Source organism: Athene noctua, chromosome 5, assembly GCF_965140245.1.
Source record: "Athene noctua chromosome 5, bAthNoc1.hap1.1, whole genome shotgun sequence".
In the NCBI taxonomy this organism is placed as follows: Eukaryota; Metazoa; Chordata; class Aves; order Strigiformes; family Strigidae; genus Athene; species Athene noctua.
Window position 1 is genome coordinate 47879207 of NC_134041.1, and position 16662 is coordinate 47895868.

The 16662-nt window shown below is 39.8% G+C and overlaps 1 protein-coding gene across 5 annotated transcripts; it reads left to right on the plus strand.

The window, feature by feature from the left end:
* The first annotated feature begins 967 nt into the window (after nt 1-967).
* Nucleotides 968-16630, plus strand: LOC141961453 (lipase member M-like). 5 transcript variants are annotated; one of them, XM_074908363.1, is made up of 10 exons: nt 972-997; nt 7294-7402; nt 8536-8653; nt 9355-9553; nt 10275-10384; nt 11106-11242; nt 11802-11948; nt 13021-13092; nt 14640-14711; nt 15906-16630. In XM_074908363.1, the coding sequence occupies exons 2-10, from the start codon at nt 7364-7366 to the stop codon at nt 16137-16139; spliced, it is 1128 nt and encodes a 375-aa protein (XP_074764464.1). In that variant the 5' UTR covers nt 972-997; nt 7294-7363; the 3' UTR covers nt 16140-16630. The 5 variants fall into 5 exon arrangements, with proteins under 5 accessions (XP_074764466.1, XP_074764464.1, XP_074764465.1 ...); XM_074908364.1 differs by lacking the exon at nt 972-997 and adding an exon at nt 4618-4691; XM_074908361.1 differs by lacking the exon at nt 972-997 and adding an exon at nt 5791-6029.
* Nucleotides 16631-16662: the final 32 nt, after the last annotated feature.

Genomic DNA, 16662 nt, shown 5'->3' on the forward strand with positions numbered 1-16662 from the left:
TCTCTTTATCTCCAGTAATCCATTCTCTTAAGTCTCTGTCAACTTGTAATAAGGACATGTCTGTCTTTATGGTTTATATAAATAAAATCTGACATCCCTTAGGGCACAAAAGTAAAGATTTCAGCCATGATTTTCATTAACTTACTTGAATATTCATTCAGATTAACAGGAACGCAGCTTGAACTGAAATATCCCTTAGACACTGTTCTGTCAAGTATTAGGGACAATTCATGCACAAAATCCTCATAGCTGGAAGTGCCAGCTAGACAATGGGAAGGAAACAAAAGCCCCGGAGTTCAAAATTACTTGAGCAGAATTGCACTACTGAGTAGTTCAGTGTCCTACTTGCTAGACCTGGACACCCTTTATTTCAAGACACCACAATGACATGACCCAGACTGTGGATACAGCAAGCGCAGAGTGATTTGTCTGAGAAGTGCCGCAGTGGTGATGAGAAACACAGCAGAGAGATGCCAGCCTGGCTTTGCCAGCTGAGGGGCAGGGTGCGATGCCAGGGGTATGGACCCTGAAAGTGATGCTGCTGGAGGCAGGTCTGAGCTGGTACCTCTACATGCTGCTCTGTAGGGATGTCGCCAACCCAGCTCAGAATCAGTTGGGGGATCACTGTGTGACAAACAGTTGGGCAGTGAAGACATGACCAGTTTTCCTGTTGGATTTCAAAGGGAAAATACAAATTACCAGTTTTCCAGACCTGTTTCTCCTCTAGCATTGGAGCTTCTCTGCTGCAGATCGACAACCCCACTAACAGAGAGCATGGAGCCATGAGACATCCCTGCTGAGGGACACATCGTGCTCCTGCACAGACCTTGGGATTTCTCCATTTTTCAGACAGCTACTGCTACCTGCTCCAGGGGACTGAAACAACTGGGAGACCAATCTGCAAAGGGATCTCCCTGCCTTCAGGAACTTCACAAAATGCTTCCAAAGCAAAGAGATCACCCTGAGCCTGAAAAAGGCATGGATTTCCTTTGTGATGGTAAGAATTATGTCCTTGTCTCATATTACTTGGCTTAATGACAGAATATTGCCTTGTTTCATGGAAACTTTGAATGTCTAGTGTAACATCAAATGGGGCAGAGCTTGAAAGTGGTCCATAAGTTTCATTTATCCTATTTCTGTGCAGTGTTGTGAAACCATGTGTTGGCACTAACATTTTAGAAGTAAACATCCTTCACATAGCAAGAGAATTAAATATTATTGACACAAGTAAAATAGATTGTGTAGACTCTTTGTTTGTCTTTGAAAAGTATCACTTTGGGGTCAGCAGACAAATTTTATCTTTATAAGGGAAAGCTCTCATTGAAAACACAGGCTATATTCAATCTGCAGTTTTGCTATTTAAAGTGCATTTCTACAGCGAAGATTAAAACACTTTTATCACGTTCCATTTTCTTTACAAAGGATCAAAATTATATTCTAAGCCCTAAATGCAAAGTAATCATCTTAATTTTGTAATTACTTTTTTTATTTTACTTTTTACGATGGACTATTTAACATGAGAAAACTAATGTTGATGCCCAGAGCAGAGCAGCAATTTGTAGTGGTAACTGTTTCTTCACTTTTTAAAGAAAAAAGGACCAGATCAGTTAGCTATACCTTCACTGTTTCAAAAGAAATTCATACTGTGTATAAAGGTAAAAAGATAAAACAAGAGCTTTACAACTTGGAAAGACAGAGCTGTAATTATTCAAGCTGTGGACCTAGAAAAAGCTAGTGGGGGATTTTTTCTTATGCATGACAAAATTCAACAAGCTAAACCTGAGATAATTAGTAATGAAATTCATACTTGAAGATATTTTTTCAGGAGAAAGCAGGCAAGGATAAAGGTGTTCATGGGAAGAGGGTCAGCAGTTCCAGCTGCCAGCCACTTCAGGGCCCAGCCCTGACCTCAGCTCACTGCCCACTCCAGGCTGCCACCAACTCAGATGAAAAAATCCCAGTTTGAACAGAGGATGGAGGGTTTGCAGTGCCATCTCTAACCCCCCAGCAGCCTTATTCTGTCTCAGAGCAACCCAACCCCGTTACTTCAATTCTTAGCTCTAAGAAAAAAACAGACCACTGCCCACAAACCCTCTGACCTATCCTTAAAAGCAGAGGGGTAGCTCCTGCTGATGCCAACACAGAACTGACCAGAGCAAATTGTCTGACCCAACCCCAGCCTCATTCATTAGTCCATGCTTAGCAGTGCTTAACGGCACATGCTCACCAGGACTGACCAGGGCACACCGACTAGTGCTGACTGGGGCACACAGAGTGTAACTCATGCTTAGTGCTTGTACTGGTTCCAGTTCTTCGGCCAGAGGATCTGAGGTCACACTCTCAAGGCTTTCATTTAGCAACAAGTGCAAGAGAAATAAACTGTACTTTAATTCAGCTTTCCATGAATGTGTATGCAGATATGTGAATTTCTAATTTTTCTAATTACATTTGATACATATGGGGGTGAGGGGATATTGCTGTATACATTACTACAAAATTAGCAGAAGAATAAAAGAATTACCTGTGGATTGCAGGGCAAACCAATTTGAACAGTTATGCAAAGCTCATGAATTGCAACAGAGACTTCATCCACCCTCAGAGGTGAAGAAATTCTGGCTTGCGTACATTTCACAAAATTCAGCATCAGCCAAAAGGTACTGTGGAAATGATTTGTGTTTTCAGAAGTCGTGTTTCCTTTGGATAAGTCAACAGAGGGGCTGGACTGAGCTTTTTGTTTGCAAACTCACCCTTCTACAGGTGACTGAGGCTTGGGTGGGAGGGCAGACCTGCCTAGAACATTCCCAGACAAGATGTCAGCTGTGTGAGCAGAAGAGACAGGCATGCAGCCCTCTCTGCCCCTTCTGAGCCCGTCCTTTTGACACTTCTTACTTTACCTTTATCACGTGAAAGATTCATAATTATGAAAGTGCCAACTCAGGGCTATCTTACTCATCGTTTAAGAATACTATGATGCTCAGCCTAGTTGTTGGAAATCCTCCAGGCAAGCCTACGTCATTTACTGTGATGATGAGCACAAGGGAATATTTTTACAGGCCTGCCAGAGCTGAGGAGAGACTCTCACCCAGGAAGCACCTGTTCTCACTAATGCTTTAAGCTTTTGCACTTGTGTCTCTTTGTGTGTGGTGGACTCCATTGGAAGGACTCCCTTTGCTGTCTGGAAGTTGGGGCCATTGCTGGACAGGGGAACTCTGCCTTCATCCCTGAGACATGCCTGTGCTGGTGCCCAACAGCACTCCAGACAAGGCAATAGCATGGGATGGGGTGGCTGAGGCAGGTGTTGCACCCACACTGCCGGAAACCAGGTATTGTCCCAGTGATGCCATGGAAAGCTCACTGTTAGACCCCGTTCTTAGTTCTCTGTTTTTCTCACTCACAAGAAACAAATGCTTACACTGTTATGGTATGAAATACTTTATGGAGGGGTTCCTTCTGTTTTGTTGCTATGTGTTCCCTTGGAGACTCCTGCATGGCAATTTGCACAAAAACAAGTCTGTCTCTCAGTAAAGCATACCTTCCTTTAAAGGCCCTCCTCAACACAGTCAGAATAGCCAAATATTTCTGATAACTATGTACGCTAGCTGGATGAAGAAGACAAAAGGATATATTTGATCCATGAAGAACTGCTATACTCAGCTGCTTTCAAATATCTTCTTCTAAGGTCACTTTCAGAGCCAGGTCTAATTCCTGAAGCAGGAGGGAATGGGAGAGCAAAGAGCTTGCAGAAAACACCAAAATGCTAGGGATTATATCCTGTGCATTACTGGGGGGGGGGGGGGGGGGTTATCTAGAAAGAGCATTGGAAGGAGCTGAGGTTTCAGAAACCAAGCACATAGTCAACAATTTATACAAAGACATTTATATAAGCATGCCTAGACTGACCAGTTTAAACTTAATTTGCATATGACCACATCAGTGAAGCTGCAGCCACACCTCTGACAGCAACATTTCAACCATTAAGCATTTCCACTGAATTATACACCTGTTTATAGTGTGAGTAACTTCCCCTGAAACCTGTAAACTTACAAGAGAGTGTGCATGTCCGTGTTTAAAAAAATCAGCCTAACACTCACCCTTGTTCATCTTCTTTTCCCATCTCGAACAATCATTTCAAACACATGCTGCCAATAACCAGCAGTGATGACTTTATCCAGTAGTTTCCTATTTATGGTATTATGCCATTTAGATGTCATTTTACTTAACGTTGTTTTATTGAGTTCATTCTGTCAACGAAGCATTGTTTTATACTGAAGAATGAAGCTGGCTTTGTTCAGAGTGAGTTAGTAGCACATCTTAATGCGTTAAAATAGCATGAGGTAGTTGAAGGCAAGTGCATATTTAAACAGTTCACTTGTGGAATTCATGTTGAGCCTCAAAAGACACTCAGGCTTTAAAAAGGAGGAAACCAGGTTTTCTTACAGGGAAGATGAAAAATCTTAAAATATATGAAAGGAAATAAAGAGAAGATTCCAAAACAAAAACTGCCTAATGTGTAGAACACTCCATGTTCTAAACAAGCTCTTTGAAAATAATTTCCTCTCCTAACTCCCCGACAGAACCTGAACTCGGATCTTTATATTTCTCTTCGAAGGCCTGGTAGCAAATCTTGTAGGAACAGGTCTTCTCCTGAGATTGTCTTTCATATTTCTTTCTGGTCTGTAAGTATCAGTCTGGTAAGTATCTGGTCTGCAAGTATCAGTCTGTAAGTATCTGGTCTGTAAAAACTTCTGAGGATATATTAAATAATTCTGGTCCTAACCAGAGCCAGGATTGCAAGGAGAAAGTATGCAGGCTATGATATAAATAGAAATATCAAAGCCTGTTCAAAACCTTGGTAGATGTTCATCTCAGTGTATAAACTCATCTGTTCTCTGTGGATGAATGGTATCTGTGAGACAGAATGAATATTTGGAAGAACAAGTGTGGGAAACTGAACAAGAAAGAAAATTCGCTTCAAGTTTTAAAAATACCAAGCTGGAACAGACAGAATGTGAAGTCCACCAGCTTTATAGCAGAATATACAGGTGGAAAAAAGCAAACAAACAAACAAAAGCCTAAATCATACTTCTGCAAGGTTTGTATTATAGTAATAGCTAGGACACCCGTTAGGGAAAATGGCTGCATTATGCTTGTACTCCACAAAAAGAAGAGCCTCACAGAGGTTCAGAAGTCCTGAAGACTTAACAACCTACTCAGACCTACCTGATTTCTACTGCTGGGCAATACTGGCCCACTCCCAGTATGCTTGAGACCACTGAGACAAGTGGCCATTAAGGTATTTTTTCCTGAGTCCATACAGATTATGGAAAAGCATTGCAGCTTTGTAACTATTCATTTGGAGAATATCCTTTTTATTTTATGGCCATTTTAGCTGTGAAATATGAATAAAGGAAAATCTCCTGAAACCACTCCTGTAACAATGTAAAATTATGGAACAGAAACGTGAGCATTAAAACACTGAAAGAAAAATATGTGCAATAACATCAATAGAAGTATCAAAGAGTCAGAGTTCCTTCCATCCTTTCCACATAACATGAGAAGCTGGAATTGGCAGGTTGTTAGTAAAAGAGAAAATCGTTGCAACTTTATTGACAATTTCACTAGGAATGATAAGGTATATCTATGAACATATTTGTTTTCAAAATTCCTGATCCTGCTATGCCACTCCACAGAGTCTGGTATTCTCCTTAAAAATCCAGCAATCTGTGATAATAAAAAGCCTTGTTATAGCTGTGGTTAAGGAGGTGAAAAGCACAAAGTCTGAGAATAAAAGGAGTTGCCTCTCTGGTGCTACCCTAGGACAAAGCTGAAGTGATAGCAGAAGGAATCAGGAGTGGGAAAGAAATAGCTGCTTATTGTCAAGGTGTTGCATGCATGATTGAGGAAAACACTGTGCATGACCATCGTTTCCCTGCCATCTTTACCCAGCACTGCTTCCAAAAAGCTGGGGATTGAGTTTCCATCTTCTGTTGTCTCAGTCACTTGACCGAACACATGATTTCTGGCACAAGGTCAGTAAAGCTTTAATTTATCTCTGACCCAAAACTGTTGAAGGCTTTGTGGGAGCTGCAAAAGATGGTATCAAACCTGGGCTTGAGGAATTTCTTTATTATTTAAGAACAAATATATTTTGTTGTGTTGTTTCGTTTGTAACTCATATAGGTGAAAGAATGCCTATTTCTTGCAAGATTCCTTTTGGCTAAAGAGGAGTAACATGAATTTAGGTAGTTCTGGGATAAATGGAGGCATGGGAAAATGGCAAGTGTGGAAATAAGATAACAGTGGCTTTCAACCAAAAGAAAGGAGGCTAGTTCAGTAAAAAAAAGGTTTTAAAATGTCTGTTCCTTTTTCTACAAAAGGAGACAAGTATTTTCAAGGTACAGATTATATCAGAATGTATTGTTAGAAAGTCAGAATATGAATTATTCAGTGGTAAGAAAAAATAAGCTATTTATATTATTTGGGAAAAAAGTTAGGAAGTCTTCTTCATTGGGAAAACAGTAAATGCAATGGAGGTTTTTGGCTGTTTCAGTCTAGTTCAGAGGGGCAACAGAGGTTTAGACGTGGCCTCTGGGTTTTTTGTTCTTTATTTCCAGAACAAAACTGGATGTCCCTGCACTCAGTCTCTACCTAGCATTACATTTGGCAAAGCTTTCTTTTCCTTTCTCCATCTTCATCCTATGGAGTGGATAAATTTTGCCATTGAGCAGTTTTCTATAAATTATTCTAGGCAACTATAAATAAGTGCTTTATTTAGGTTCCTAAGTTCTTACTTAAATTATAAATATTTTAATTTATTTTCAATTGTCTTTGTTTTTTCAATTAACTATCCAACAACTTGGTTATCTCCACTTTGAAAAGTTCACTGTGACAATGATTGTTTTAGTTACAAGTTGCCCAATTACTCCAGCGTTCCCCAGAGTTAGCCAGAAATTTTTCCTAATTAATCTAGAGAACAAATGTGTGGCATGGTAGTGCAGGTGACTTCTTCTCAAGGGAAAAGTGAAATACATTTCTCTGAAACCTTTGCTCCTTTCCTTGGATTCACAGATAATTTCGAGAGCAGCATCCTGGACCAAATCTTAGCAGAGAATCCAGATCGCTGCCAAACTCCCTCAGATAGGTGTTTAAAGTCAGCTTCATTCCATTTAATTGACACCAGCCTAACTCCATTCAGTATTGGGCAGCGCTTTCCTCTTCAGAAAAGCATAAAACCTGTCTGGATTACAAGTGCAGAGCAGGACTGCTGACAGATGAATATATTGTTTTATCCAGGGAGAAGATATGGCTGCTCGTTGTTGTGACATATTCATTTCAGGGAATTACTTATTTAGAAGAACTCAGAATGAAGAGAGCTGTGGATCCTGAAGTGTTTATGAATATTGTGAGTTGCTCCATAGAGTGACCTGGGGATGGAAGGAATGCAAGTGTCACAGCAGAAGGGTTTCTAGGGGTTAGAAATAACAAGCTAGATAAGATACCTTTAATTCATCCTCTCTAATCACTCTATATACTACTGCTTTCTCTTCTCTTCTTTCTGCATGTGTAACAGAACATCTTATGTTTGATAGTAGTTAACACCTTTCCTTAGCAAATCTTAAGACTTAATTTCCTTTTAAAGATCAGTTTGCTATTGCTAGCACTATCCACCTGTCTGAAAGAATGACCATCTGGAATGTCAGCATTTTGTCATCAAAAATTCTAAGTAACTAGTGGCTTATGTTTTCTCCTTTTTGAATGACCAGCATAGATCAGAAATAGCCAGCTTTTCACAAGAGCACCTCTTTGCCAAGCAAGCTTGTTTAGATCTTTAGTTACTTGTTAAAATCTTGGGGGTTTTGTCCTGCATGACAAATTACATTGAGCAATTCTCTGAGTACAAGTTAAAAACAACAGTGCTCTTTTGTAACAAAACAGGTTGAATATTACAGGTCCAAAATAGTATTTATTTCAGAGTTTAAGACTGGCTGTGCTAGTGATTCCCCTTGTGACTATGCAAGTGACTGATCTTGGTTTTTCCATAACATAGTCAGTTTTTCAGTGGTACTCATTACATATGTGCCATTCACAAAAGCGCAGTTGTGAAGATCTCTGGATTTCTCTGAAGGTAGTTTAATTAAACTGTCTTTCACTTTGTATTGCAGCAGATCAGGAGCATGAACCCAGGCAGCTCCTCATCTCAGCTATGGGAAACATAAACTATGAGATTATAGTGATTCTTACATCACCAGAATGCAAGGGTTTGTGATTGTATGGCAGTACTATCACACTTTTTTTTTACAACAGATTTTAACTGAATAGTCAAATCCCAGATATAACACAAAGAATGAAGGAAAACTGTTGTAGCTTTAGGGTTACAATATCCAATCTGATATTGCTTTATTCAGATGTTTAATATATGTAGACTAAATCCCCAGTTGTATCTGCTCTCTAACATTTCTTCATTGTGAATCTCTTATGCATATAATATATGAAATGGACTTCTGCAATGAAATGAATTTGTACTTTCTCTTCCAGAATGAGCTCATTACTTATAAAGGGTACCCCAGTGAGGAATATGAAGTGACAACAGAAGATGGTTATATCATTACCATTAACAGAATCCCTTATGGTACGCAGAATCAAGGAAAGCCAGGTATAGTTCTTTAATACGAGACTAAACCAGCCTAGAGAGGGCCCATTCTGGAAAGAGATACCTTATATATGTGAAATGACCATCAGAGTTTTTATACACAAGTGAAATTTTAGTAGAGAATTCTGGTTGCCCTAAACAGCCTGCAAGATCAACGTGATTTATGTCAATCATACCTATTTATAATAAAAATCCACTATAATATGAAGTATATATCCTCATAATAAGAGTTGATGAGTAAAAGTTTAAAAAAAAAAAAAAAAAAAAGGTAAAGGTTATGATTTGCCCAGTCAGCCTGTTTTGAGAAAGCAGTTCCAGTTTCTAATTTTGCTTTGCTTTTGCTTATACCTGGTTAATATCAGTGACTGATTCATATTTTGGGTAAAGGAAATCTCTGCAAACAATCTCACACCTTCATTCTATATATCAGCATTGAGAATCTCAAGCTAATGCAGTAGAGCTGTACAAACAATGACCAGAGGGCGCCAAGCTAGTTTTTCCTGGCGTCAGGCAGATCTTTCCATAAATCCTTACAGAAGCTTAGAAGTTCTCTCTTTATAGAAAGAAATGTTTTATTCTTATGATTAGTTTAAGTTGGTGCAGGAACAAATCACAGTATTGAATATGAGACATTAAGGTCCCTGAGCTACCAGAAAATCAAGAAATTTTATAAATTGTTGTTTTGTTTCTGATTTGTTTTTCAGCTTTGAAACCTGCTGTATTTCTCCAACATGGATTATTGGGAGATGCTAGTAACTGGGTGACAAACCTGCCCAACAACAGCTTGGGCTTCATACTAGCTGATGCTGGCTTTGATGTTTGGATGGGAAATAGCAGAGGGAATCGCTGGTCCAGAAAACATCAAAATTATTCCATTGATCAAGATGAATTCTGGGCATTCAGGTAGACTGAACCATTGAAGGACATCTCCATTACCCACCCTTACATATTTATTTAAGCTGGCTAAATCAGGGATTTACATATGCTACATTTTAAAAAGCATTCTTTACATTCACTTTTGCTGAGGTGCCCCTAAACATGCATCTGAATTTTAATAGTGGTAGAGACTACTTTCCTCTAATTACTGCTAGAAAAAGTTCTTCAAACTAGATATGTAGCATCAGAGCAGCTCAGAAAAAGCTGCCAGTTCATGTCCAAGCCACTCTTAAGTTCTGGGGGCAGTTTTGGAGGCTATTTAGAAACAATACTCGGCCTATTACCATATCTCTAAAACCACAGAAGGAGAAAATTTATGTAATTTTTGCGCTTATTTTAATGAACATCTGAAAATATACCTTTTTTTTAAATGCCAAATTGTATAAAATGCATGATTCCATGGACAGAGCTCTGTTACTATATCACCAGCTTTTCCTTCTGTGTAGACCGTTACAATTCAACCTGATATTTCCTGAAGTCCTCCTGTTGATGTCAAGGGAGAAAATACCCCAGAAAACCTTGAGTAGTATCTTCCATATCCAGTGCCAGAAAAACACAGAACCTAAAGTAACTGAATGATTCACTAAATGGTGCATGTTGTTTCTTTGCTGACAAGCCTGTAATAAAAATGTGAATTCAGATAGATTTTTAATTTATGCATGCCTCTCTCTCAATCTTCTGCCTGCAGTTTTGATGAGATGGCAAAGTTTGATCTTCCAGCAGCAATAAATTTTATTGTGGAGAAAACAGGACAGGAAAAATTGTACTATATTGGCTATTCACAAGGTACTACCATTGGTAAGTTACACACAATAGACCAATGTTTCAGAAAAACAGGAGTAAAATGTGATTTGATATACTGAATGTACCTGAGGTTTTCACTACCTCTTTGCAGGTGTGAAAAACACAGGATAAGCTGTTTTCAGCATGTAGGCATTTTTGATTTACTATAAAGACAATAAAGTATAATGGGTCAATTGCACTGCTGCTCTAAGTCTGTTGACTTGGAAGTATACTGAAAATTATTGTGGGCCATGCAAATTGTTTCTTTCTAAAATGCATGGGTGTGCCCAACAGCAGATGGTTAGTTGACAAAAATAAACAAAATAAGAAGATGAGAGTACAGAAAGAGAAGTTGACCAGTTTGGACAGGACACACACACACACAAACACACAATATTACATTGGATTGGCCAGAAGAAAAACAACTGCTCCTCCCAATAGTATATGAAATTCATGAATGTACATCAGAAGTGTGCATTTATGTTTAAATGGGTTTGGAAGAAAGCTGCAAAGGCAAAATACAGAAAGAAATTTCTCTCTGAAGAGGGAAATAAGACTACAAGTTGCTAATACATGGAAAAGAGGGATTTTATACAAATCTAGGCTGAAGCATAGTCTGTGAACAACTAACAACATTGCTTGTATGTTTGAAATTGCAGAATAGCATTTACAAATATTGAAAACAGCCTAATGTAGAAACGGTGATTTTCTTAACTCTTCTTTTTTGTTTGCTCAGCTTTCATTGCATTTTCAACAATGCCAGAGCTGGCTCAAAAAATCAAACTCTATTTTGCGTTGGCACCTGTCACTACTATTAAGTATGCAAGAAGCCCAGCAACAAAACTTCTCTACCTTCCAGAAAAATTGTTCAGGGTATGTGGTATCTTGGTTTCAACTGTTTAACCATATACTTGTTTGTTCAGCTCTTAAAATGGATAAACAGAAAGTATAGGGCTTTATGAATTCTACTTAATTGCATGTGGGTAGGTTTAGCTTATGACTGAAGCCTTTGGAAGTTCAGACTGGACATTAAGAAAAACTTTTTATCTAGGGCAGTAGTCCAGCACTGGGACAGGTCACCCAGAGAGATACAGAGATGCTGATCCTCAAAGGTTTGCAGGATTCCTGTAGACAAAGCCACAACTGATGTGCAAGCTTAGAGTTAAACTATGAATTGGAATTAATATTTAACATATCTCTTCATTAAAAGTGATGTAACACAAATTGAGTAATGCCTGAGCAGGCTGATGCAATGGAAAAACATCTAATTTCTCTCCTGTTTGTGGGAACATCATCTGGCAAATGAAGAAAAAGCAGGTGAGAACCACTGAAAATGCTGGAGAAGAGGAACAGGACACAAACACCTTTTAAAACCAACAGCAAAATGTACAAGCGTACATTCTTAAATTAATGTTACCTTTGTATTTCACAGGGTTTGTTCGGCAAAAGAGAATTCTTTCCGCAGACTGAGTGTCTAAGAAGGCTAATAATCCCTGTTTGCAGCCACCGAGCTTTTGTCAGGCTTTGTAGAAGTGTCTTCTTCAGTCTGGGTGGGTTTAACCGGAAAAACATTGACATGGTACGTATAACTTACCAGCTCTACTGAGAGTTCAAGCTTCTGCTCCCAAAACTTACCTTCTATCCTGTGGCGTGAATCCTGAATTTCTATTAGTCAGCATCACATTGCAGGGAACACAGAACAGTCCCCACTACCAGACAGCAATATCTGCTGGTTGCCCCATCACTGGCAGGGGACCACTGCCTCACTCTTCAGAAGAGCACACTTGGCACAACCCCTACAATCAACAGCTGCTCAAAGCCTCCCAGATCTCTGCAGTCTGCTTCTGCCAGATCTCACCTGGGGCACTGTCTCCTGGTTCATACTGTGGCTACTGGTCTCATCAGAGATCTTCAGTATGCTGGCACACCACAAAAGAAGAAATAAACCCCCTTTCTTCTTCATGTTTCCAGAAGCAATTTGCAAAGGAGAAAGGAACACACATATTCCCCCTTGTCCTCCTTCTCCAAGCTTTGGACTATCAGGGGTATGCTCAGAGGCACAGAATGCATAGGAGGTACCTGAGAGAGTTGGCAGACACTGAGGGTTAGGACATACTTGGACACCTTATGCTATGTACAGCTGTAGGTCAGACCACCTGGGCATGAAACTTGGGTTCCAGAGTTTTCAAAAAAATGCCTCAGAGCATGTTCTTTGAGAAAGGATCACACAGCAACTTGTTAAGAAACCCCTGCAGGACTAGGGTGTGTTTTATTTCAGCGTCATGCGTTCTTCAGGCAGTTGCAGTTCCTTTTGCTGTTCTCTCCTACAGTGATCCTCTCTCACATAGAATCTGTTACAGACTCCTGAAGAAAACCACCTAGGGGTCTAAACTGCTAACTTTCTATTCCATCCTTTCCACCTGTAGAGTTTTTTAGATTCTCAGTCATCCTGCAAAATGCTCTGGTTGGGAGTTGTTCTTTCAGTGCTACTCCAAACCTGACACATCGTCACATCTGGAGTAACTCTGAGGGGATCATGCCACTCAAATTTCTGTTGGTTTTAGTAATACATGACACTGCTGTGAAAGATGTTTTGATGTACATCTGGATAGAAGGGAGGAAGAGAATACTCACTGAATATTTTCTTTCAGAACCGAATCAATGTGTATATTGCACAAACCCCTGCTGGAACTTCTGTGCAGAACATAGTCCACTGGAGTCAGGTACTAGCAAACTACTGGAAGGCAAAATAGGTACTCACCTCTGGCTGAATGGTATAGAGTGGGTATAGCTAATATCCTGCTGTGAAGCCATTGCTAACTTCTTGGAAACACAAGCTATTTGTGGTTTACAATTGAAGTCTCATTTCAAAACACTATTTCTCATTGATTCTTCTTTTGCCAGCAGGATAGAAATACCCTATGTGTTACAGGTATATTTGAAGCAAAGAATGAAAAGCTGTATTTGTATAAAAACATGTGTGCTGGAAGCTGTGTACGCAAATGTATATATATCACTCTTCTTATTGTATATCCAGTACCTTTATAAATGATTTCCACTGTTCTGTAAAGAGCTTACCTTAAGAAATTAGTTATGTTTCCAGTGTGGAGTCAAGATATGAGCAAGACATAGGTTGCTTTGTAAATTATCAAAATTTAGTTGTAAGAGTCCTTGTATTTTCATCTCCTGTTTTCAAAGCTCTCACTGGACAGCAATAGAACTGTAAATAATAAACTCTTTATTTAGTAGGCTCGCTATATCCCTTACGAGGTACTGTCACAGTACATCCTCAGCAGCAGTGCTGATCGAAGCTGCCTTTCTGTCTCTGGGCTCACACTTTCAGGATTCATAAAGCCTGGGCTCAGTCACAGAAGCTGCTGCACACAACACAGGTTTCCTGGCAGCACTGCAGGCTCTGGAGCAGAGCTGGAAGCCGCTGTGAGCACAGTGGGCTTGCAAGGTGTTAATACACTTTTCAACATAGCAAGCACGTGGATATGTTTGAGTGACATCTGCACAGGCATTTACTCAAAATTAAACAATATTTTGGTCTGTGAAATTACATAATAGATTTGACCAAGCTGCTTTTGTAACCATAGCCTAGACCTGTAAAGCAAAAAGGTTACAAAGGCACAGTGGGGGGGAGCTCTGCAAATTGACTCAGGTTAATTCAGCATCTAGCCACAGACTGGCAAGTACAAACATGCAGGATACTCTTAATCCTTCATTGTCATTGCTGTTATTACTATTAAAGGAGCTAACAGACACCTTACCATCAATATTAAGATCCCATTGATGATGTCTCTCACAGTAGTAACAACTCGTGCTGTAGGCAAAGCCAAGGAGCACACGGGAAGAACTAGAAATGGTGACTTCTGTATTCAAACCAGAGACAGAAGAGAAAACAGAAGAAGGAGCCATCCACAGAGCTGAGAGATGGCACTATGACTGTTAGAAAAGGACAGGGCAGCAGCAGTGAGGGGAACTTGCTGGAAGCAGTTGTCAATAGCAATTTTTACAAACTAGAACAAACTGCCTGCAGGACCTTCTCTGGGTCTTTCTTCAGGAGCCATGATTTTTTTGGTTCTGACAAAACATTTGACTCCTTTTCACTGATTAGGACTTTTAATTAATTTACTGTTGCCTCTTTTGTAGCTCTTAGAACTTCCATTGAGGCTTTATGTTGGAGTCAGAGGCTCAGCAGGGTAAGAATTCCCAAACTTCCTGAATTATGGCTTTGTAACTGCTCTTCTCTTGTTTATCCTCTTAGGAGGCCCATTCAGGGAAGTTCCAAGCTTATGACTGGGGCAGTTCAAAGAAGAACATGGAAAAATACCAACAGGTATATTTTGGTGAAACAATACTATCACCCTTGAACAACACAGAAGCACACAGGAACAGTGCAAGGATGTAGTAGGAAACACATTTTCACAATACAAATAGATTAAAGTATTACTACTTTCCAGTTTGAAGTCAGCCGAGAAAGAATGCAAGCACTAATGGCTATAATAAATTTTAAAAAGAAAAGAGACAGAGAGGGACAGAGAGAGGAAGACCAAAACTTTTCAATTAAATGATCAATAGGAACAAGAAGAGTAAGGGCAGAAAGCGAGAAAATTAATTTTGAAGAAGAAGAGTACATCTAGTGGATAAGACCAAAGAGGCATCTGCCTACTAGTTGACTGAAGCAGTTGCCAATGTACGAGAGCTCAAGGAAACAATATTAGGAAGAGGGCAACTGGAGCGCTAATAGGTACCTCTAGATTCTGGCAGCCAGAGATTAAAAGACTGTCTTCAAGCAGCCCCTGGGGAACCTCTGTGCCATTCAGAATTCTAATCCCATCCTTGACTGTCCTCCCCTTTAGGTCTCCACAACAGCCTCTTATTACAAGTTACATGTTTTAATGATGCCTTGCATGAAACTCAACTTCCTTTGGTTTGTCTTGAATTTGCTTGCCCCTGGAAAGTCACTGGATGCCTTCTAGGTTTTGGGTTATAAGAAATAATGGGATAATTATTTCCTGTGCTCTTTCTTATGCCATTTGTGATTGTATAAGCCTGTCTCCTGTTCCTGCTCTGGCCTCTATTTTCCAAACTCAGGAGACCCAAGCTACTTCCCCTCTCCTCCTGCAGAGCCACTCCATGCTACTTTTCATCTTTGTCACATGTGTTTTCTGACGACCATATAAGTCTTTTGTGGCTCACCAGTACTCCAAAAGGACCAAAATGGGACTTTATCCAGAGGCATCTAGACATTTTCTGTCTTGTTCCAGGTTCCTACCCTATGAGTTCCTAGCTGAGAGAGCAAAGACCCAACAGTAACTCTTTGCCACCTCACGAGGTGTTTTTCCTTTGGCTGTGTTATCAGCTGTGTCATCCCCGTAAGCACAGACAGAAAAGGCAAGCAAGGGCACTTCCTTCCTGTTTGGTTTAGGCATCTCTAGTTTGAACTGAATAGAAGAAAGAGGCAAATGCATGTTTAAAGTTTGCTGTGCTTTCTTGGACATCCATTCCTGTACTGCTTCATGTTTTCCAGGCTACTCCTCCTCTCTACAATGTAGAAGAGATGACTGTACCTACTGCAGCATGGACTGGAGGACAAGACTTGCTTGCAGATCCCAAGGATGCTGCCATTTTACTGTCTCAAATTAAGCGGCTCATCTATCACAAGAGGATTCACGAATGGGCACACCTGGATTTCATCTGGGGATTGGATGCACCTTTGCACATGTACAATGAAATTATTGATCTGATGCAGAAGTATCCTTAACCCACAACCAGAAACCACACCTCACTCATTCAGCGACATTTGCTTTCACTGGGTATGAACAAAACTTTCTTTGGCATCAGATGGTTCCTGCTGGAGTCAGAGGAAGGGTTCCTCCTGATGCTATTTTCACACCACATGTCACCGCAATGTCTTTTGTATCCTGATAGTGTATTTCATATTTTCTGACAACCTTTTGGGTCAGTAATCACTTTTTAATTGATACAACCTAGATTCTGCAATAAGCATACTTTGCTAACAAGAAGACAGGTTTTCCTGAAGCTTGTTCTCTTTTTTAGACCCTAACAATAATGAAAGCACTGACTTTCTCTGGATATGGTCAGTGATCTCAAGATGCTTTCGATTCTTCATATCATTTCTCTGTTTATTGAGCTGGCAGTTACTGAAAGGCATAGTGTAAGCCAAGATTAACTCTAGCAGTTACGTTATTGATTAATTTTATTATTAGGTGAGATGATGACCAGAAAATAAAAAATTAGTTCACACAAGAAACTCACTCTTGAAA